This window comes from Schistocerca nitens, chromosome 1 (genome assembly GCF_023898315.1).
Source record: "Schistocerca nitens isolate TAMUIC-IGC-003100 chromosome 1, iqSchNite1.1, whole genome shotgun sequence".
NCBI lineage: Eukaryota > Metazoa > Arthropoda > Insecta > Orthoptera > Acrididae > Schistocerca > Schistocerca nitens.
In genome coordinates, this window is record NC_064614.1 from 169,092,817 (window position 1) to 169,115,391 (window position 22,575).

A 22,575-nucleotide genomic window follows, 5' to 3' on the forward strand; every position below is an offset into this window, starting at 1 on the left:
TGAACAAATAACTTTTTATCATCTTAGTAACGAAGGGTGGTGAAATTTGGAAAGGATAAACGAAATATTATGTTTGGACAACTGAAGACAAGATGTTTAAATCTGAGGACTGACTGGGAAGTTGAGAAAGGTTCTTAGCGGTGAAGAATAGTTGTATTTTGTGGAGAGATATCATTTTCATTGTGGCAACACCTGGGTGGTGTGATGGGGAGAGCGAACTGAGGTATTTAGACAGTGGAAGCACCTTTAGGCACCTTTAGCAAGCAGTGACCAACAGAGCGAAGAAATTGGCAGAAGGTTAGCACGGCATCATTGTTCCAATAAATAACGGAATTTGTAACAAGAGACACCAAAATATCTAAATTCAGCACGGACGTGAAGGCATCAGAGGGAAGGAACAAGAGAGAAGATTCAGGAACTGAATATTAAGCAAACAGTTCTATGCAGGAAACAACCGGAGTTTTAAGATTAAAGGAAGTCTGAAAGAAGAGAATTGTGGGTGTTTTAAATCGCAAAACTTTTGTGTATGGTGCACTGACAGACCATGTTTAAGTAGATAAATGCATTCAACATAAGAGACTTGAGTACAGCGGCGGTATAAACCCAGCTGTATGAAACTCTTTGTGGAAGTCGAACGAATGGATCAGCCATTGTTAAACGATTTGCTATGAGGGCCAAAGTATGATTTATTCCGGAAGCAAGAGTTCTCAAGTAAATTACACAGTGCGTCAGTCAAATTATCGCTTGGGAGTCCAGAGAGAGAGAGAGAGAGAGAGAGAGAGAGAGAGAGAGAGAGAGATATTGTACTTTCTTGAAGAGGCGGTTTTATCAATGGGACGGTGGTGTGAAGTGGCAGTTATAACTACTAGCATTTTGCACTTAATTTACAATTTAGTTCACCGCCAGCTATGCACCTTCCAGTGACGGCGAAACATCTGCCGAAGTAACAGATCTCGGGAGTGTTATCTGCTGGCAACTTCATCTGAAGTGAGAGAAGCGTTTATTCGACTTTGGACAATCATTTTCCCCTCACGCCAGTGAATGTTCCTCGAAGAACTGAACAATACCATGCAGTGGTAGGTGTAGACAACGAGCGTTATTACTAGGACAATAATTAATCTACATTCTGAATGTAGTCTAGGAGTATTTAATATGTTTCAGTGAAAACCACACTTCTCTCAGAATCAAACATTTTGATCTACTGAACTGGAGTAGGAAAACCTCACGTAAATCTGTAAATCTGTAAACTGATTGCACAGAGTTAATGTTGGCTTATAGTAACACTGTAGTTAAACTTTGTTTAGGAGACAGATTTCAGCTGGACGTTGTTCAATATACGGGAAGACAGCACCTTGACGTATACGAGAACCAAGTTGCAAGATTCATTTCATGTTGCCGTTTCTGTCTGATTCCATGCACAGTAACTTTCAGAACTTACCTACATAGTCGTATAAATATTATTGTACTTTCATATTTGTATGTGTTGCGTACGTCTCATTGTGCGTAGGTTTGCGGACCTTAGCCTGTCTGGTTATTTGCAAGCGGAGAAATAAACTCACGTCTAAGTACAGCGGGGGAATTGGACAGATTAATTTATTTTGCTGAGACAGTGGCAGGTATTAAGGTAGTACTTCAAGCGATTCGTTAGTCATTCCTTCATCTTGTGTTAGTAAAAAAATAGTATCAAACCGTACTTCAACGGTATTCCAGTATTTATTTAGAACAGTGTGTAGAGCAAGATTATGATAAAACCGTTTCAGCATCTGCATAGAAACACTACACGTAAATTACGAGCGCAAGCACTTTTTTTCTGTTTCAAGTGACAATTCGCTAACTCCTCTCAAAAGACTGCACTTCTGCTCAGTTTCTACAAGCAGCCACGGAATTCCCACAGCGGACAGTCAATGTAGCTCAGCACCGCTTTACATTTCGCTCTACGTGAGTCACAGGAAGAGCACGACTGGCTAATTTTCCACATCAGAACTTCACGACCTGAAAAATAAGAAACGGAAATAAGATTCATTTTCCAAGTATTTCGTTTCTGGAAGCAGCTTTAATGTTTCAAGTTAAGCTGTGGTAACTCGTCTTGTTTAGGATAATGTGTAAGAACTAGAAACTCCATAAAAGAAGAAAAAACCCGAGGAATATCTATTACAAAAATTTCAATTTCAGAAGCAAGTTCCCTTCTAATCCTGACAATATTGTGGATATTCTTGAATACCGTTTTACTTCGAGGCTCCACACAAGTGTCATTCTACCTGCAGAGGAAGAGTGCACTGTAGTTCCTTCTCTAGATTGTCGCACAGATGACAAAATGGTAGATATCGAAATAGACGACAGAGGGATAGAAAAACAATTAAAATCGCTCAAAAGAGGAAAGGCCGCTGGACCTGATGGGATACCAGTTCGATTTTACACAGAGTACGCGAAGGAACTTGCCCCCCTTCTTGCAGCGGTGTACCGTAGGTCACTAGAAGAGCGTAGCGTTCCAAAGGATTGGAAAAGGGCACAGGTCATCCCCGTTTTCAAGATGGGACGTCGAACAGATGTGCTGAACTATAGACCTATATCTCTAACGTCGATCAGTTGTAGAATTTTGGAACACGTATTATGTTCGAGTATAATGACTTTTCTGGAGACTAGAAATCTACTCTGTAGGAATCAGCATGTGTTTAGAAAAAGACTGTCGTGTGAAACCTAGCTCGCGCTATTCGTCCACGAGACTCAGAGGGCCATAGACACGGGTTCCCACGTAGATGTCGTGTTTCTTTACTTCTGCAAGGCGTTCGATACAGTTCCCACAGTCGTTTAATGAACAAAGTAAGAGCATATGGACTATCAGACCAATTGTGTGATTGAAGAGTTCCTAGATAACAGAATGCAGCATGTCATTCTCAATGGAGAGAAGTCTTCCGAAGTAAGAGTGATTTCAGGTGTGCCGCAGGGGAGTGTCGTAGGACCGTTGCTATTCACAATATACATAAATGACCTTGTGGATGACATCGGAAGTTCACTGAGGCTTTTTGCAGATGATGCTGTGGTGTATCGAGAGGTTGTAACAATGGAAAATTGTACTGAAATGCAGGAGGATCTGCAGCGAATTGACGCATGGTGCAGGGAATGGCAATTGAATCTCAATCTAGACAAGTGTAATTTGCTGCGAATACATAGAAAGATAGATCCCTTATCATTTAGCTACAAAATAGCAGGTCAGCAACTGGAAGCAGTTAATTCCATAAATTATCTGGGAGTACGCATTAGGAGTGATTTAAAATGGAATGATCATATGAAGTTGATCGTCGGTAAAGCAGATGCCAGACAGAGTCATTGGAAGAATCCTAAGGAAATGCAATCCGAAAACAAAGGAAGTAGGTTACAGTACGCTTGTTCGCCCACTGCTTGAATACTGCTCAGCAGTGTGGGATCCGTACCAGATAGGGTTGATAGAAGAGATAGAGAAGATCCAACGGAGAGCAGCGCGCTTCGTTACAGGATCATTTAGTAATCGCGAAAGCGTTACGGAGATGATAGATAAACTACAGTGGAAGACTCTGCAGGAGAGACGCTCAGTAGCTCGGTACGGGCTTTTATTGAAGTTTCGAGAACATACCTTCACCGAAGAGTCAAGCAGTATATTGCTCCCTCCTACGTATATCTCGCGAAGAGACCATGAGGATAAAATCAGAGAGCTTAGAGCCTACACAGAAGCATACCGACAATCCTCCTTTCCACGAACAATACGAGACTGGAATAGAAGGGAGACCGATAGAGGTACTCAGGGTACCCTCCGCCACACAGTCAGGTGGCTTGCGGAGTATGGATGTAGATGTAGTGTAGTAATGGACCATTTCTTTCGCCCTTTCTCTTCGTCTCTTAAGGTTCGCCCTAAATCTCACTTTGCAAGCCGTGGGCTGAAGTTGCGCACTCTTACAAGGGAACCTCCCCATCGCACCCCCCTCAGATTTAGTTATAAGTTGGCACAGTGGATAGGCCTTGAAAAACTGAACACAGATGAATCGAGAAAACAGTAAAAAAGTTGTGTGGAACTATGAAAAAAATAAGAATATACAAACTGAGAAGTCCATGCGCAAGATAGGCAACATCAAGGATACTGTGAGCTCAGGAGCGCCGTGGTCCCGTGGTTAGCGTGAGCAGCTGCGGAACGAGAGGTGCTTGGTTCAAGGCTTCCCTCGAGGGAAAAGTTTATTTTCTTAATTTTCGCAAAGTTATGATCTGTCCGTTCGTTCATTGGCGTCCCTGTTCACTGTAATAAGTTAAGTGTGTGTTTTGCGACCGCACCGCAAAACCGTGCGATTAGTAGACGAAAGGACGTGCCTCTCCAATGGGAATCGAAAACATTTGATCACTAGGTCATAGGTCAACCGATTCCTCCACAAGAAAACAAGTCTGATATATTCTATACTACACTGGTGACGGCATGTGTGTCACATGACAGGAATATGTTGTCGACCCACGTAAGTTGTACACTTGGCGAATGAGTGAAAGGATTCTTCTACCTTGCCCGATTTAGGTTTTCTTGTGAATGTGATAATCACTTCCAAAAAAGTGACGAAAACAAAAGTTTGTCACAAACTGCAACAAATGAATGCAATAATTTCACAGTCGCACAGTTTTCCCTGTGCTCTGTCAAAACGTATGTTTTTAAAGTTTTCAAATTTTTCCGTGCTTAGAACGTCAAATCCTGCATATGCCCAAGCAAATCTGAACATGTCCTGGAAATGTGGAGCGCGAAGTTGATTCTATAAAAATTTAATCTTTTCACTCGAGGGAAGACTTGAACCAAGGACCTCTCGTCCCGCAGCTGCTCACGCTAACCACGGGACCACGGCGCTCCGAAGTCCACACTATCCTTTATGTTTCCAATGTTGCGCATGGACTACTCACTTTGAAAAAAAAAGCAAAATCTACATAGTTCCACACAACTACTTCCTGTTTTCTCGATTGATCTGTGTTTAGTTTTTCAAGGCCTATCCACTGTGCCAACTTATAACTAAATTTGAGGGGGATGCGATGGGGAGGTTCCCTTGTTAGAAGGAAACATCGCCTACCTGACCTCATATTTGGGGGAGAGGGTGGGGGTGGGGGGAGAAGCACACATGCCAAGTATCAGCTTCAAACAGCTATTCCGCGCGAAAATTTTTGACAGTACGCAGTTCTTACCGTACCTTCTGAATGTACAGCTTTGATGTTGCACCGGCAGTCGCTCCGACCCACAGCAGCCGCTTAATGCGGAGCGCGAAGTACTCTACAGCGGAGTAGGACGTTTGTGTAACACTGCTTGGACGTTGATAACAGCCTTTGTTCAATATGTCTAACTATGTGATTTCTAACCTGTATCTAGTGCGAGAGATCTCTTCGCTTATAACATTATGTTGCGAGTCTCAAGTGCAGTGTAAGAAGAGTAAGTATCATCATAGAAATGCAGGAGGGCTATTTCATTACTAGCACCACCGCTGTGCGTTATTTTCTTTGGATTTTACGGCCCATACTGTTTAAGTGAAGCTAAAATCATTAACTACGTTTCATAGTAGTTCAGTACGTTAGCTTTATTCATCTTTATTTTGAGGCTCCTATTGATCTGCAGAATGTCAGTATCACAATTCTGTTAAAATTATACTGGTAGTTCATGTGCATAATATTGACATTACGCACTCACTCAAGACCCTATTACTGCTGTTATCGTATAATAACGTGTGTTTGCTTGTAACATTTTAAAACACGTTGGCCGGATGTGCACACCTCTATCCTCCTCTTTCCACACCTTCAGCATCACCTAATAGGCTGGTTCTCCGTTTGAACTGCCCTGCAGAGTACTTCGCATCTGGGCATTATTGTGACAAACGGTGCGCGTAAAATTTAATAGCTTTGCGTAACTGCGTACTGTCAGAATTACGACCCAAATTTTCACACGGGCTGCGAATTTTACTGAGGCTGATATCTTGTAATTTCACTTTTTCTCCTTTTAATGAGGTCACGTTCACGTTTCTGTGTTAGCAGCGGCTGGGCGAGACAAATTACGCGAAGTACTGCTCTGGAAATTTTTATCGGATCCGTTTATTGGAGACTCGTATTATTTGTCTTTACTGGTTGCTGCGGCTATGATCTTGGAAGTGTGCTTTATCCCCTCAAAGTGTAAGATCAAGTTTATGATGTTGACTTTTAAGCCTAAAACCATGAACAATTTACGACGACCTTCGTGTTGTCGCCTCCTACGCCAGTAAAACCGAAGCCTTGAAAAAAAAAAAATACAAGGATAATTGTCAAAATCACGAATTTGAAGGAAAGTGATACGTATACCAGGTAATTAATCCAGAATGAGATTCTAGAAACATCCCCCAGGCTGTGGCTAAGCCATGTCTGCGCGATATCCTTTCTTCCAGGAGTCTTAGTTCTGCAAGGTTCGCAGGAGAGCTTCTGTGAAGTTTGGAAGGTAGGAGACGAGATACTGGCGGAAGTAAGGCTGTGAGGACGGGGCGTGTGTGGTGCTTTGTTAGCTCAGATGGTGGAGCACTTGCCCGCGAAAGGCAAAGGCCACGAGTTCCGGCACACAGTTTTAATCTGCCAGGAAGTTTCAGGTAATTGTCATAATTGCAATTTAATGTGTTTAATGTGAAAGTTGAGCATACGGATCTACTCTTAGTTTCCAAAGGAAATCGTAGACATTGTATTGTAGTGGTATGAAATCTTAGAGGAAGTGGAAATGCAATGAAAAGCTGTAACTGCCATTCTTTAGTTTTTCAGCAATAACTCAAGTTGATTTTGCCTTTGTAAAACTTGGATGCGACCACTATCAGTCAGCTACTGAATCCTTTCCATTCTATATCTTCTTTCTTCCAAATGTGCCTTTTTAACTTTTAGGGATGCCCTGTGCTTTTACACCTTCCCTCGAAATAGGGTTGCCTTACCAGGCCTCACTTTCATACACACTTCTAGTCTGGACTACATGAAGCTTACATTTGTCCAACCGGACTTTGTAATATAAACACAACGAATCTTAACATAGCCATTCTGTGTTGACGTCGTGCATTTCAATTATCATTCATTCATGTTACTGACAATAAATGGCTTTGTCTCGATTGCTGTATCGTGTCCTTTACATCTTCCGGAACAATACATCTGTTAACTGTTGAAGAAACATTCTGCCCAGTTGTGGCATGGGTTATGTATCAGTAATGAGATTTACCTGCTGTGCTGCAAGTTTTCGTAGGAATACATTTATTACCTGAACTTGTGTATTCATTCCCTTCATTTTTCAGCTTTTTCCTTATTCCTGAGAAGTATTTTTCCACTCAAACTGTTACAAACATCTGTTGCCCCGGCCGTTGTTGCAACACAGGAATATGCGAGTGGAATCGTCATTTGTTAACAGCAATGGCTATTAAATAGCTTTGGCATCTATTGATTACATTTGGTACTACATTTTCATTCGTGGCAGCTTTAGCCTTTTATACTTTATTGTGCTTGGTGTGTAGAGCCCATTTCACAGAAAACAAAATTTCTTTCGGCAGTATGAGCCATTATTTCATGCGTTCAGTTAATTCCAAAAGAAAGGTTGCCTTAAAAATTGGTAGAATTCTAGAAACTTTTGACCCCTGCAGTAGGCCTCTGATGCGGCGAACCTGAGTTTCTCCCCACATCAGAAAAGCTTCAGACGTGATTTAAAGAAAACCAATAAAATTTCACACCACCTCAAGGTTTCTTCGAAATTAACTTCCGCAACGGATGAGCAGCAAGACGTTGCTGTGATTAAAATTTCCTAAAAGAATCCTAGCTCAGAGACTGTTACTTTCATTCTTTTCGAAAATCATCTTTTCGCCATTATATGTCGTATTTGAGGATTGGGCAATTTGACCCTAAATTTGCTAGAAGAAACGTTGTAGAGCATCAAACTGAATTTGGAAAAGGTCAAAGGAAGTGAAAAAACCTAACTGGTTAGAAAATATTGTCATTTAGTGATATGTAAATCACACGGTAAACGACCATCAGTTTTTACTTTCAGCTGAAGTGTTTGTATCCATTCTCATTTTTGTTGGTTTACTCTACAGTAACACTTTGTTTCTCCATCATTGTCTGAAACTTATTAGTTATGCTCCTTAAAGGCTTCAGTCGTGAGCTGACCTTTGTTTAGTTATGTTCATCTGCGGAACTCAGTTTAATGCCCGTTTTATTGGCACTGGAAGTGTCGTGGACGGGATAGATGACAGCGCAGAGAAAGAAATACGAACGTTTATAAAGAGAATCAAGGTGAGAAAGGTTGGTAAGCATGTTGGGCGAGTTATTTCTGTTCATGAAAAACGCAGGAAATCTTATTCGAAGGCTCGGTATGCTATAATGGGTGCAGTGGAAAGGAAGTCTAAGGTTTGTTTCTCGCCAGTTAAACAAATTTAAATTTAAAACAAACTTTATTTTGAGGCTTATGTGAAGGAAGAAGCGAAGGAGGAGGCGAAGGAACGATTTCAAAGTGGAGATGTTACGGCAAATACTTTTCCATATTCGTTAATGGAAATGGTGGCAAAACGGAACGATGACTGGGAAACTCAAGTGAAATTTTGAGCAACACACACTGAAAATCCTGCAGTACTGCTATTCAAAGTAGGTACCATGGTTACTGTGCGGAAGAGTTTTCAAACCCGGTCTTCCATTTCATAGTAAGCTATTCTGAACCCACCAGAGACTCCCTCGAGAAGCCGGCTCTCGAAACAGGAACAACTGACACGTGCGAGTGCGTGCACCTTTTTTTGTGAACAGAATATCGTCAACACAAAAGCTCCACAGCGAACCACACACTTGCTTGGGTTTTAGCGTTGGCTTTGGCACTTAGTGTGACGTGTGTTGACACTTGAAGGAAGTCTTGCTTGTCGTTACTAAGGGTGCATTTGACAGTAGATCACAGCCGGACGGTAATTTAAGTAGTAAGACGATGTATACACTTTTCACTGTGGGAAAACGTGGGAAAATTTGAATGTAGAAAAATGTGGTTGAATGTCAAAAATGTGGCAAAATGAGGATACGACATGGTCATACAGGATACCTGTATCTGTATGTTCAAAATATCCGAAATTTTAAGACGTAAGAACTAGATCTATGTGCCTGGAGGTATCTTGGATACTTTCCTAGAAAGCACTAAGTTTGTACTAAGAAGAGTTAACTATTAGAAGCACAGAAGAGTTAACTATTAGAAGCACAGCACTATCTGCTCCCAGAAAAATGAAATCAAGCTGAGATGCCCACATGCCCCTGTGTAATAATGTGTGGAATTTTATTTATACGGAGGGAGACAGATGGCATCACACATACATTTAAAAATGAATAAGAAAAAAAGCAATCTACGAATGGTGTACCTGGTGTATATATATATATATATATATATATGTGTGTGTGTGTGTGTGTGTGTGTGTGTGAGAGAAACCACACATGCTTTAATAATGGAACGATGGTGCGGTCTAAAGCAACATGGTGATAAGACAAACCTGTTAATCCACGTCCAATTCCTTGCCCTGCATTCTTATTTGGGGTGTTTGGGTGAGGAATCATGGGTCTTGCACATTTATTTCATACTTCATGTATATGTGTGTGACACACTCACACCACTAACCAAACACTACTGGATACTTGTGCACAAGACACGACTCAGTGGCACATGTATGGTCATGATAATCACGGAGATCAGCTTACATTAGATACGCTTCGCAAGAATTGCGTGAGGCCGAATATTTGATGTGTGCGATTCATAATTGCGACTGAGCTACCACAGTCATAAATGTAACTGCTGAACCCAGAGTTGTGACATAGCGCATGGTTAGCATAGAAGCGTGTCTTTAGAGGTGTAGAAGGTCGTAGGTTCCCATCTTCTTCGAACATCATGAATATTTATTTTGAAATCTAATCAAGATTTCATTTTAATTCAATTAATTGGTTTGAATGTAATTTTTTACTTCAAATCCTAATTTTCATCATCGTACTGACCTTTTTTATTTATTCTTATCTTTTCATGTACCACTTTTTGCTTGGGATCTGCCTGTGCCGCCTGTAGTCTGCAACCATGTGCCAACGAGGACTGCTTATCTGTTCGTAATGCGCAGGCCGTGTTAGCGGGTGAGAGGATAGTTTCAAGTAACCAATGACAGCGAGAAATTAGTTTGCTTTTAGCGCCGAAACTGATTTTTGTCTGAGTTTACTCGCAGAGGTTAGCTTTAATCGCCGTAACAAAGCAACTGCGATTTTAGTTGGGCCACAAATTGTTGACCGCCGTCTTATGGGATACATTGCACATCACGAGTTTGAGATTAGCATCGGATAATTCACTGGTACATTATGCGTCGTCTGCCCCAATTCCGTCATTAGTCACTTAAAATAAGCTGACAGCATCTCGCATTTCGGACATATCTCGTGGTCGTCACTTTCAAAATTGCGCCGTGTTTGAATGTCGCCTCTAATGGAGTGGTAGCCGGTAGCCGATGTGGCAACACTGTAGCAACAAGTTACGGACGTTACTATCACGTAATTTTGATATGGTTGTAGTTATGTGTGTGCATGAGGAACCAGTATGTCATTTTATTATAAACGCTATGGCATTCTCCACCCCAATATATGAGAGTTGTACGTCATATGTAATTAGAAACACAGAAAAATTCTCGATGCTTGAACTACAATTTTTGTACGTGATTGGACAGTTTATGCATAATTTGTTTCGCAGTTTTTCTGCTTATTTCAGCCAATCATTCTCATACTTATGAATTAGTTATTGCTACAGTCTGCACCAAAACTAAGTCGTGTGAGCTGCTCTACGAGCTGTTGCTTAACTTTCTATTTTTATTATTGCATACTTGAAATAAACAATGAGAAGCATTTTAAAATGAGATGTAATAAAAAGATGTATGCTTTTCAATAGCTGCAGAAACCTTCCAGGTTGTAATTGTATTTATGTAATATGCTCAATTACAAATTTTTGTACATAATAGAAACTATTTACTTACGTTATTCCTACAGACTTCGCACAGTAGTTAATATTTTGTTCAGTATTTGCTGCTATTCTGTGTACTGTATTACGTATTTGTGATAGTTTTTCATACTTTTTTTGCGTATACAGCTTCACGAATGTATGAATCAACTCTATAATTATAAAACCAAGGAACTAGAAATATAAAAAATAAATTTAAAAATTAAAAATAAATAAAACAAGAAACTCCTGCAGGCCTGTGACCCTGACTTGGGGGTGAGGTTGGCGTGCTCTGAGGATCCAGTAGGCTATACTGGACAGGTTCAACCATACCAGGTAGGTAACCGTAGAGGAGCCAGACTAACGATATCCAACTAAAGCACCATGGCTCGAAATACAATAGAAGATCTGTGCTGGGTAAGTCGTCGCCAGAGTCAAAAACGACCCATAACAGTTGCCAAACTATAGCGGTCTAGTGTCGAAATTATGGTAGACAATGTTGGAAACCACAATGAAAACTGCTATGGTGGCATAAAAAGACGAGCATGTCCCATGCCGAGTTAGGGATATAAAAGAAGGGAACGTTTTTGGCGTATTTGGTAACTTCAAGGGTATTTAAATCAAAACATCTTGAACTATCCCAACTATTTCATGACTTAACCGTAGTTTCTCAATGCATTACGCTCTTTGCTACAAACCGTTGGCGCACTTGCAATTTACAGGCTAAAGTGCTTGATCCTGCGCCCGAAATCCAAGGGCATACATGGAACAGCTAATGAAGTGTTTCTGCGGAGATACAATGGCTGGATTGGATTTGTTCCTGGAGGGGGGAGAGGGGTGGTAAACAATGTGATTTCTGGGTGGGTGGGGGCCTTGATTTCTTTTTTCTCCCCCAAACACATCCCTGTTGCATGTACGATAAAGGGGTGTCACAACAAGTAGACACGAATATAGGTGCTTCTGCGGGTGGGATGCATATACAATATGAAGAATCAGAGTGGGGTGCATCTAATAGCAAGTGTCGCATATTGGGGATGCAGGCACCCTGAAGTTTTACGACACGTCGTATTACATTAAATGGCAAATTTCATGTGCCTTTTTATACCAAATGACCTGTTACTTGACACGATGCATTGTATTACATGACATGGGTAGTAATACTAACAAATAAGCACCAGTATGTCAAGACGTTTAGATTTATATGTTGTTGAAGTTGTCATGTAAGCCGAAAAGCTAGTTCTTTCTCTTATATTTGTAACTATGACCTGGACATATTCGCCTTGTGTGTTATAGTAGAAGCGCACGCACATGCACAATCTCACTGTTACTTCAATAATCTGCTTTGATACTGGCCGTCTCTGTCCTTATATATGCTTATTATGCGTCTTTCCCCCCCTCGGATATGATTGTTTACGCCATCATCAAGTTTCTAAAATGTAACTTCCTGGCAAATTACAACTCTGTGCCGGACCGAGATTCTAACTCTGAGCCTGCTGCCTTTCGCGGGCAAGTGCTCTACCAGGAAGTTTCATATCAGCTCACACTCCGCTGCGGAGTGAAAATTTTATTCTGGAATTATTTTTCTAGCTTCCTGAGGTATTCTGTCTCCACATGACGAACTAAATATCCGCCTAATGGAGAAGATTCTTAGCCTGATTTTTCCTGAGTGCGGCCTTGAACCTTTGCCTCTTTGGCTTATCGTGAAGTGGTGACCACATGCTGGTGCCGTGGTGACCACATGCTGGTGCCTTGGCTGACCTTCGAATGCTAACGCAGTGCCAGATGGGTCCAAACACACGATATTTTACAAATTAACCTCCCGTCGTTGCGTCCCCCCCCCCCTCCCCCCCTTCCCAGCCCACCCGGTTGGCCGTGCAGTCTAACGCACGGCTTTCTGGGCGGGAAGGAGCGCCTGGTCCCCGGCACGAATCCGCCCGGCGGATTTGTGTCGAGGTCCGATAAACCGGCCAGTCTGTGGATGGTTTTTAGGCGGTTTTCCATCTGCCTCGGTGAATGCGGGCTGGTTCACCTATTCCGCCTCAGACACACTATGTCGGCGATTGCTGGGCAAACTCTACAACGCAAACTTAGGGGTTACACTCGTATGGTGTGAGACGTTCCCTGGGGAGGGGGTCCACTGGGGGCCGAACCGCACAGTAACCCTGGGTTCTGTGTGGGGCGGCGGAGGGGTGAAGTGGACTGCGGTAGTCGTCGTCGTCGTCGTCGTCGTCGTCGTCGTCGTCGAGTTGCGGACCACTGCGGCTGCGGCGGGGACGGAGCCTCACCGTCGTTTCTAGGCCCCCGGTTAAAATACAATACAATACAATACCACTACAATACACTACACCTCCCCCCTTTCCCTATCGGATGTAGGTCTGCCACCTACGAAGCTTCGCTGGAAGCTTTTCCGCTTATATTTTGACATGTAACTGAAATACACTCCTGGAAATTGAAATAAGAACACCGTGAATTCATTGTCCCAGGAAGGGGAAACTTTATTGACACATTCCTGGGGTCAGATACATCACATGATCACACTGACAGAACCACAGGCACATAGACACAGGCAACAGAGCATGCACAATGTCGGCACTAGTACAGTGTATATCCACGTTTCGCAGCAATGCAGGCTGCTATTCTCCCATGGAGACGATCGTAGAGATGCTGGATGTAGTCCTGTGGAACGGCTTGCCATGTCATTTCCACCTGGCGCCTCAGTTGAACCAGCGTTCGTGCTGGACGTGCAGACCGCGTGAGACGACGCTTCATCCAGTCCCAAACATGCTCAATGGGGGACAGATCCGGAGATCTTGCTGGCCAGGGTAGTTGACTTACACCTTCTAGAGCACGTTGGGTGGCACGGGATACATGCGGACGTGCATTGTCCTGTTGGAACAGCAAGTTCCATTGCCGGTCTAGGAATGGTAGAACGATGGGTTCGATGACGGTTTGGATGTACCGTGCACTATTCAGTGTCCCCTCGACGATCACCAGTGGTGTACGGCCAGTGTAGGAGATCGCTCCCCACACCATGATGCCGGGTGTTGGCCCTGTGTGCCTCGGTCGTATGCAGTCCTGATTGTGGCGCTCACCTGCACGGCGCCAAACACGCATACGACCATCATTGGCACCAAGGCAGAAGCGACTCTCATCGCTGAAGACGACACGTCTCCATTCGTCCCTCCATTCACGCCTGTCGCGACACCACTGGAGGCGGGCTGCACGATGTTGGGGCGTGAGCGGAAGACGGCCTAACGGTGTGCGGGACCGTAGCCCAGCTTCATGGAGACGGTTGCGAATGGTCCTCGCCGATACCCCAGGAGCAACAGTGTCCCTAATTTGCTGGGAAGTGGCGGTGCGGTCCCCTACGGCACTGCGTAGGATCCTACGGTCTTGGCGTGCATCCGTGCGTCGCTGCGGTCCGGTCCCAGGTCGACGGGCACGTGCACCTTCCGCCGACCACTGGCGACAACATCGATGTACTGTGGAGACCTCACGCCCCACGTGTTGAGCAATTCGGCGGTACGTCCACCCGGCCTCCCGCATGCCCACTATACGCCCTCGCTCAAAGTCCGTCAACTGCACATAAGGTTCACGTCCACGCTGTCGCGGCATGCTACCAGTGTTAAAGACTGCGATGGAGCTCCGTATGCCACGGCAAACTGGCTGACACTGACGGCGGCGGTGCACAAATGCTGCGCAGCTAGCGCCATTCGACGGCCAACACCGCGCTTGCTGGTGTGTCCGCTGTGCCGTGCGTGTGATCATTGCTTGTACAGCCCTCTCGCAGTGTCCGGAGCAAGTATGGTGGGTCTGACACACCGGTGTCAATGTGTTCTTTTTTCCATTTCCAGGAGTGTATTTCTCGGTTACATCTCCCGTGCCATAACCAATCAACCTTACACACTAGGCGCAGCCACAAAAACCTGAAGTCAGAAGAAGGACCTATATGAAACAACTCCCTACGGAAATAGTGTGATGAAATGTCGTGCGGCTAGGGCCTCCCGTCGGGTAGACCGTTCGCCTGGTGCAAGTCTTTCGATTTGACGCCACTTCGGCGACTTGCGCGTCGATGGGGATAAAATAATGATGATTAGGACAACACAACACCCAGTCCCTGAGCGGAGAAAATCTCCGACCCAGCCGGGAATCGAACCCGGGTCCTTATGATTGACATTTTGTCGCGCTGACCACTCAGCTACCGGGGGCGGACAATAGTGTGATTAAATTAAATAACAGTGAAGTACCTATTCCAACTGTTGTGTAGTGCTTATATGGACATACCAACCAGACTATGGTGAAGCATCTATTTGATATCACTTTTTGATGCATTAACGGTACCCGATTATGTGCAAGTAGACCAACAGACCAGGAGCTTACGAAACAAAGAACTGAACTAGATTTTTTTTTCTTTTCATGTAATTTTGTGGTGTTACAGTGTTTGGAGCGCTGTGCCATCGATTTGTTCCCGCCACGTGACACATGGAATGTAAGTAGATGCAGGTTTGTTATGGTGTTTCGATATGATAAAAATAAACGTAACAATATAAAATTAATTTTGTTTCATAATACGAGTGGCGGCCTTGCAGTGGCGGAAGGCAAAGTCTTCCCTCGTCACATGGAGTTACCGGCCATCAGAAACTTGACAACGACGGTCGAGTTCCAAAGGAGACGTCCCGAAGCGACTCACGTAACATTGCCGTAATAATGGAAAAAAATATTAAAAAGTGAAAAAGATTTTGTATGGAATTGATACTGTAAAGATCGAGCGAGTTCATGTTCAGCTTTAGTCACGAATGCGTGCAAACTTACTCATCCACGTTGTTGATGTTTGATACGTGGCTATTTATAACACTATGATTTCACTGTAATGAAGTGGATAAAAAGTGACAATTTTGAAGTGTTCAGCCGAAAAGTTTATGTGAAGGTAACTGTTACGACTTGAGTCAGTGGAATATATTGTGGATTAAGTGAAGTTGATTTTTGAAAGTTGGATGGACTACCTCACGGCGATTAGGATGCTCAGATTTTATCTGTTATTAGGACCAAAGATTAATTGCTGTAGAAACTTCGCGGAAAGTTAATATCTTTGGGTTACTATGTCGACAATAATGAAGACCATGATAAGGAAATTTTTGTAATACGCTTACGCCCTCGACGATGGACCGTTAAAACTGAACCTGCATTTTTATTATATCTTCGGAACTATGAAGTTTACGGCAGTTACAGTGTGTGCGCTTTGCTTTATTGCAACAGCATATCGTAATTGACAGGTAGCACCTTTTGGTTACAAAGCAAGAAAAAACTTTCCGTCCCACTGTAATATAGGGATGCTGCTGCTGTTGTGGATGTTTGAATGGCGTGTTGCCCTTAAGTTGACTCCGTTTTGCAACATGATTTGTTGGCTCGTCGATGGCACTTTCCGTGGAAGGAGCCATGAACGTACCAGCGATGCAACACAAATACCACCCCCCCCCCCCCCCCCCACACACTAAGTATTTTTATCCGCCGATTTCATACCACACGTATTGCTGTTAGAAGTCGTGAGGCAGCGTAACTCGCGGTTCGCAAATTAACCAGACTGTATTCATCCAGTATATGAGAGCGATCAGTTTAGGAAGATCTCTGCGGCCGGTAACTTAACAATCCTGCCCGTATTCAATGTTTGGATTGATTGATTGTGCAGCGTGTTTAATTTACGATGTTCTATATCAGTTGACAAAGTGCGCCATCCCACCACGCAAACCCAATACTGCGAGTTAATGGGCAGCACATCCCAATGTATGCTGTTAGCAAACGTACAGGTGTTGCTACCACAGTCGTGTGTGTGTGTGTTTTCATGGAGGCACACATACAGAGAAACCAGAACCTACTGTGTCACCTCCTTCCATGCTAAACTGTCTATTACTTCGTTATTTTAATGGAGGTACCACTACGCCTCTATCTACGGTTTTGCTATGATTAATAATATTTTTGGCGCAAACTTTAGCGATCTCATTCCCAGATCGTCTCCATTTTGCAGTAAATAGTGCGATATAAGCCAAGTGTTGCTACGAAACTGGCCAGGTGGAACCTGGTGAAAAACCAAGAACATTAAAATTGTGTTGGCAGTCACCTGTATGGAGCGTCGGCAGGGATCGGTCCGCAGGGCGCGGCAGAAGGCTGGGTCCACGCGCTCTGCGTCCATGGCTGCACACGGCGGTGGGCCTTTGTAGAGGGGCGGGAAAGGGGTTTCCCCGTCGGCCCTCATAGCCGCCACATGGCATCGCGATGCAGCGCCGCCACAGCCGCAGAGGGCGGCCTCATGCGGCCGCCGCCCGAAACAGCGCGCCGCGGGGAATCACCATCCCTCCTGCCGCCGCTGACTCCGCAGGCACAAATAATGTCACACGTTACACTTTTACAGCGGGTACCACGCCCACTGCGGAGATACTTCACACCATCCTTATTCAGAGCACTTCGACGCGAAACGCACTACGTATTTCGAGGGAGAATGATTCACTATCACAGCTAATGTGAACACTAAAGATGAATATGTGAAACTGGAGAAATCACTGAGCACACTTTGCCGTCGTCTGGAGTAGTAGATGGCGGACAAGACCCCTGGTTGATCCGCGTTCCCGGGCCGCTCGGTCGTGTTGCACCACCCCGGGAGTGGTGCGTGTGGGTCATTAACGACTGTCTCCACAGACGGTTACGTCCACCATGCCGAGTCGTCCGAAGAAGCCACCTGAAACTGAATAGGTGTTGCAGCTTTACTGGGAGAAAAGACATGTGGGAAAAGTAACTACATCATGTGGGAAGGTAAGTAAGTAAATCGGTAAAGGGTAACAAGGAATGTAAATCAACAAAAGTCTTAAAAACCCTTTTAATTCTTACAGGTCGAGACTACTAACGCTAGAGAGTACGTTCCGACCACCCTGCCGATGTGGAAACTAAGGCGATGAATGGTACTAATCACATTTTTAATGCATAGTTTGCTATAAGCTATTTCGCTTTAAAACTTTGCAAGATGAGAAGGAAACAAACACGCCACCAGATTTGCATACGTTTCATTTGGAATGGAGAAAAGGAAATCTCAAAAACCTACTTCGCCGGATATGGAGGTATGGAGCACAGTTGGTATGTGGCCTACCAATACAGAAATCTAACTCTAGAGTCTTATGTGGGATTCTACTGTTTAGTGAGGAAATGCACAGTTTTTATATAGCGAAATAGACCACTGGACTCTGTAACATAACTAGTATGTATCTGAAGCTACCATTCGAGAACTACCACATTCTGGATTATCCTGCTTCTCATATCTGAATGAACAATTAGAGGTGAGATCGGAGCGAAGATGCGGCGGATGTGTCAGATCGCTGTCCGGCGGAGGTTGCTATGCTGGCGGTCCCGTTCTTGATTCCATTATCAACCGCAACGTCAGAACTGCTTCTCTCCGCCTGCCGGAGTGGTCGAGCGGTTCTAGGAGCTCCAGTCTGGAACCGAGCGACCGCTACGGTCGCAGGTTCGAATCCTGTCTAGGGCATGGATGTGTGTGATGTCCTTAGGTTAAGTAGTTCTAAGTTCTAGGGGACTGATGACCTCAGATGTTAAGTCTCGTAGTGCTCAGAGTCATTTGAACCATTTGCTTCGCTCGTGCCTTTACCGTTCCTAAAGCCAAACTGATCGTCATTTAGCACACACTTAGATTTCTTTTCCGCTTTCCTGTATATTATTCTTGTAATCAACTTTGATGCATGAACTGTTAAGCTGATGGTTCGGTAATTCCAGCCTCTTCACCATCCTGAAATATCAAATTCTTCCCAATGTTACCACTACTCCCTATGGCTGCAGTCATATGGCAGAGCATCCCATCACCACCAAACCCTTGCTCAGCATACTGACCAGCAGCCAGTCCATCCTGCCCAGCCACTGTCAGCAGTTCCAGCTGTGCCAGTGGTCCCTAGCTCCACTCCTGCTCCAATTTATGTGGCAACTGTCAATTACAGCGATATGACTTAAGTCCAATCGCTCCTGTGGACCCTCAAAAAGGAGATACACAAACTTCTGTTCGTCTTTTGTCACAGCGGCCGTCCAGTCCGTAGCTCTAGCGTACCACTAACAGCTGTATCGGTAACACCCTCATCGTTTGCGCGTGGAATGCCAACGGTCTGTTCGCCCAGACGTCTTTCACCATGAAGCCATAAACATCAGTGTCATCTGCGAAAAACAGGAACTGCTGCAACTATCGCACTGACAGGGCAATGGCTGGTGGCGGCACTGCAATCTACATTAATAGTCTGCTGTGCCAACATCTGATGCAGCTGCTGGACTTGACTATACCAAAATGACATGCGTGTCCACATATCAGTTAGCATCTTCACCTACGTCATGGTCCATCTTCTGTCCAGAGACGTTTGTAGGACTGTTTCCTATCACATTTTGTTTACAATTTACGTTGCGCTAAGTAATTTTGAGACAGCTTGTCTCTAGCGCTTGCTCATCCGCTTGGCCGCTGGCCGAGCCTCGCCGCGGAATTGCTCGCGACACCTAGTTCCCTTGTTGCTTATGTGTGACCCTTATTCCTGGCCCGGCGTAGCTCCGTCTAAGTTTTTCTTATTGTTTTTAGTATTGAGACATGATCTTATGATTATGCGTCTTTAATCTGCATTAGTTTTATTCTGTGACATGGCCAACGTTTGGCCCTCAAAATGATAATTCTTTCACGATTTTCCTTATTAAGAAATTAGATTGACGATGTATTTCAATGTTTAATGTGTGTTCGTATAGATTAATTTATAGGTTGGCATCGAAACCTAGGTAAACTAAAAAAAAAAAAAAATTACCTTGAAACTGAAGGCTGAATGCTGAATTTACCGGGAATTCAACAATTCACGGTTGCTGAAGCGCTGCATTGTGTTATAGATTTGTAAGCTTTCCTAGATTTCCTGCTTTTTGTTAACAGTTCTTATGCCTTTAAGACTTTCTGGGTTTACTACAAAAACTCCATGTATCTGCAGTGAGGGGGGAAAAAACTCATGTGATTCACAGATGGAAAAACCATATGAAGGATTGAAATGTGATAGCCCAACCTTATAGAAAATAGATAGAACGATAACTTAGAAATGTTTCTATTGCAACATACTGTAGATGTTTGGGAACTCCATACAAGCAACAGCGGTTAAGTACCAGTGTTGCGAGAGCTGCAGTGCAGGTTGCATACACTGCAGTACGATGAAACATCTTAGTTATATTCATTAATTGGTGCGCTAACGGAGTAGGAAAAAATGCAATAGTTCCACATTTTGTCACTGGGTGAAAATATGGCGCTGTAAGCAGTCAGAAAGGTAAGTGTTTTCTATTTTGATGTCAGTGTTTTTGTCGCTTGGTGTAAAGGATTAGGAAGATTTAGATTTCCTTACAAAACACAACGGGCTGTTGAGAAGAAAGACTGCACTACTGGTAAGGCTGTTTTATGAGAACGGCAGCAATGTACCACCGCTACCTTACGGGAATATCGCCCTCAAACAGCTACGAAGTGGCCCCATATTAAAATTGCGCTAGAGAACATGATCAAGAAATCTGAAGGAAAAGGTGAATTAGATAGTACAGCAATGAGAAGGAGGCGCCCCATTCCTATGGCAGTTGAAGTTTCTGTAGCTAAAGCCGACTGTGCAGTACGTACTGCAACTTATACAGCCAGTGCTCGAGCTGTGTCACGCGAGTTATTTCCCACCAGTCAATAGAACGAAACGTTTTGCGGCGCATTTTACTCTGATGTTCTCAGAGGATTCAAAATGTGCAACAAATGAAGCCCCTAGATAGGCTACAACGCAATGACCTATTGGGTGACATGCGTCTGGGTAATATTTTTTTGGATGCACGTTGCGAGCACCTAGTGCTTGACGCGATCCAGCTCTGCTGGAAGGCAGTTGTGTCCACAACACTGTTTTCTTGGAAGATGCGGCAACACCAGGTGAAAGATTTGATTCGAGAACCCTTCGGTAACGACAGCGTCATCTGCAGGCAATTTCAAGACTAGCAGCCTCCCAGTTCCGAAGACCTAAAATAATGTGACTTCGGGTTATGGGGGCATCTGAAAGATCGTGTCCATCAGGGATGTGTATGAACTTTTTCTGATCTGAAGGATAGCATACGACAATATTTAGCTCTGTTTACACTGGACATGTTTCAAATAATTGTCGACCATGCTGTGTTACTGATGCAGCTTGTTGCAGAATCGGGAGGCAAAAATGAACAAATGTTTTAACTTGTGACCATTTCTTAAAAAACGTACCGGAAGCAACGTTATCGTGTATTTAATCGTTCCTCCCTTTTGTCGCAGCCACACCATACACTGCTAACAGCGCCGTGTTTTCACCTAGTGGCTGAAAGCGGAAGTATCCTTTCACCACACACTGCGAGCGCGCCGGTTAGTAACATACCCCACAATGCGTCCTGGTATGTATACATTCCACACTGGAACACTCTTAATACCGACAGTTGAACTACAATCACTCGCTAGTTATTTAAAAGAAAAATTTTGCTGATAGTCTTAAACTTACTAAATTTTTCTAGATGCTTCCAAACAACGGTAAAAAGTCAGTATAGATTCGGAAACTTAATAAACCACGAAATAATGAAGATAGAGGGGTTAAAAATTGACACGCTTGGAATGACATGGGGTTTTATAAGAAAAAAAAAGTATTGCTAGATACGTGAATGATCTCTTGCGCGCGTCGTTTGGTGGCGATCGTGTGCTCAGCCGCCACTTTCGTCATGCTTGGCCTCCCAGGTCCCCAGACCTCAGTCCTCAGTCCGTGCGATTATTGGCTTTGGGGTTACCTGAAGTCGCAAGTGTATCGTGATCGACCGACATATCTAGGGATGCTGAAAGACAACACCCAACGCCAATGCCTCACGATAACTCCGGACATGCTTTGCAGTGCTGTTCACAACATTATTCCTCGATTACAGCTATTGTTGAGGAATGATGGTGGACATATTGAGCATTTCCTGTAAAGATCATCATCTTTGATTTGTTTTACTTTGTTATGCTAATTATTGCTATTCTGATCAGACGAAGCGCCATCTGTCGGAAATTTTTTGAACGGTTGTATGTTTTTGGTCCTAATAAAACCCCATGTCATTCGAAGCATCTGTGTCAATTTGTACCTCTCTATCTACATTATTCCGTGATTTATTCAGTTTTGAAATTTATACTGACTTTGAGAGATATATATATGTATATCTCTCTCAAACCTGCTGGAATTCCGTTTCGATACATAGGCGCGGTGTCAAAATTATTTTTATCACTACCAATTGCACGTGTAAGTAGGCTCTTTAGGTTTTTATGTTGGTAGCGCCACGTAGCGCTCTGTATGATTATCACCGACTGTGCTGTGTGCAGTCTGTTGCAGGTCGGACTGAGTGTTGGACTATTCGCTTGTGTAGTGTTGGGCAGTTATATGTGAACAGCGCGTAAAGTTGGGCAGTTGGATGTGAGCCGCCAGCAGTGGTGTATGTATGTATGTATGTATGTATGTAGAGAGAGAGAGAGAGAGAGAGAGAGAGAGAGAGAGAGAGAGAGACAGACAATATGAGCGAACGATCTGGACGTGTGTCCGTCAGAA

At 43.8% G+C, this 22,575-nt stretch overlaps 1 protein-coding gene across 1 annotated transcript in view; it reads right to left on the reverse strand.

Moving 5' to 3' along the window:
• Positions 1 to 17,210, reverse strand: part of LOC126234570 (rap guanine nucleotide exchange factor 6-like) — a 224,819-nt gene extending 207,609 nt beyond the window's left edge. Inside the window, exon 1 of the mRNA XM_049943316.1 lies at positions 17,076 to 17,210. Within this exon, the coding sequence (XP_049799273.1) occupies positions 17,076 to 17,210 (135 nt within the window). The remainder of the gene's footprint in view (positions 1 to 17,075) is intronic.
• Positions 17,211 to 22,575: the final 5,365 nt, after the last annotated feature.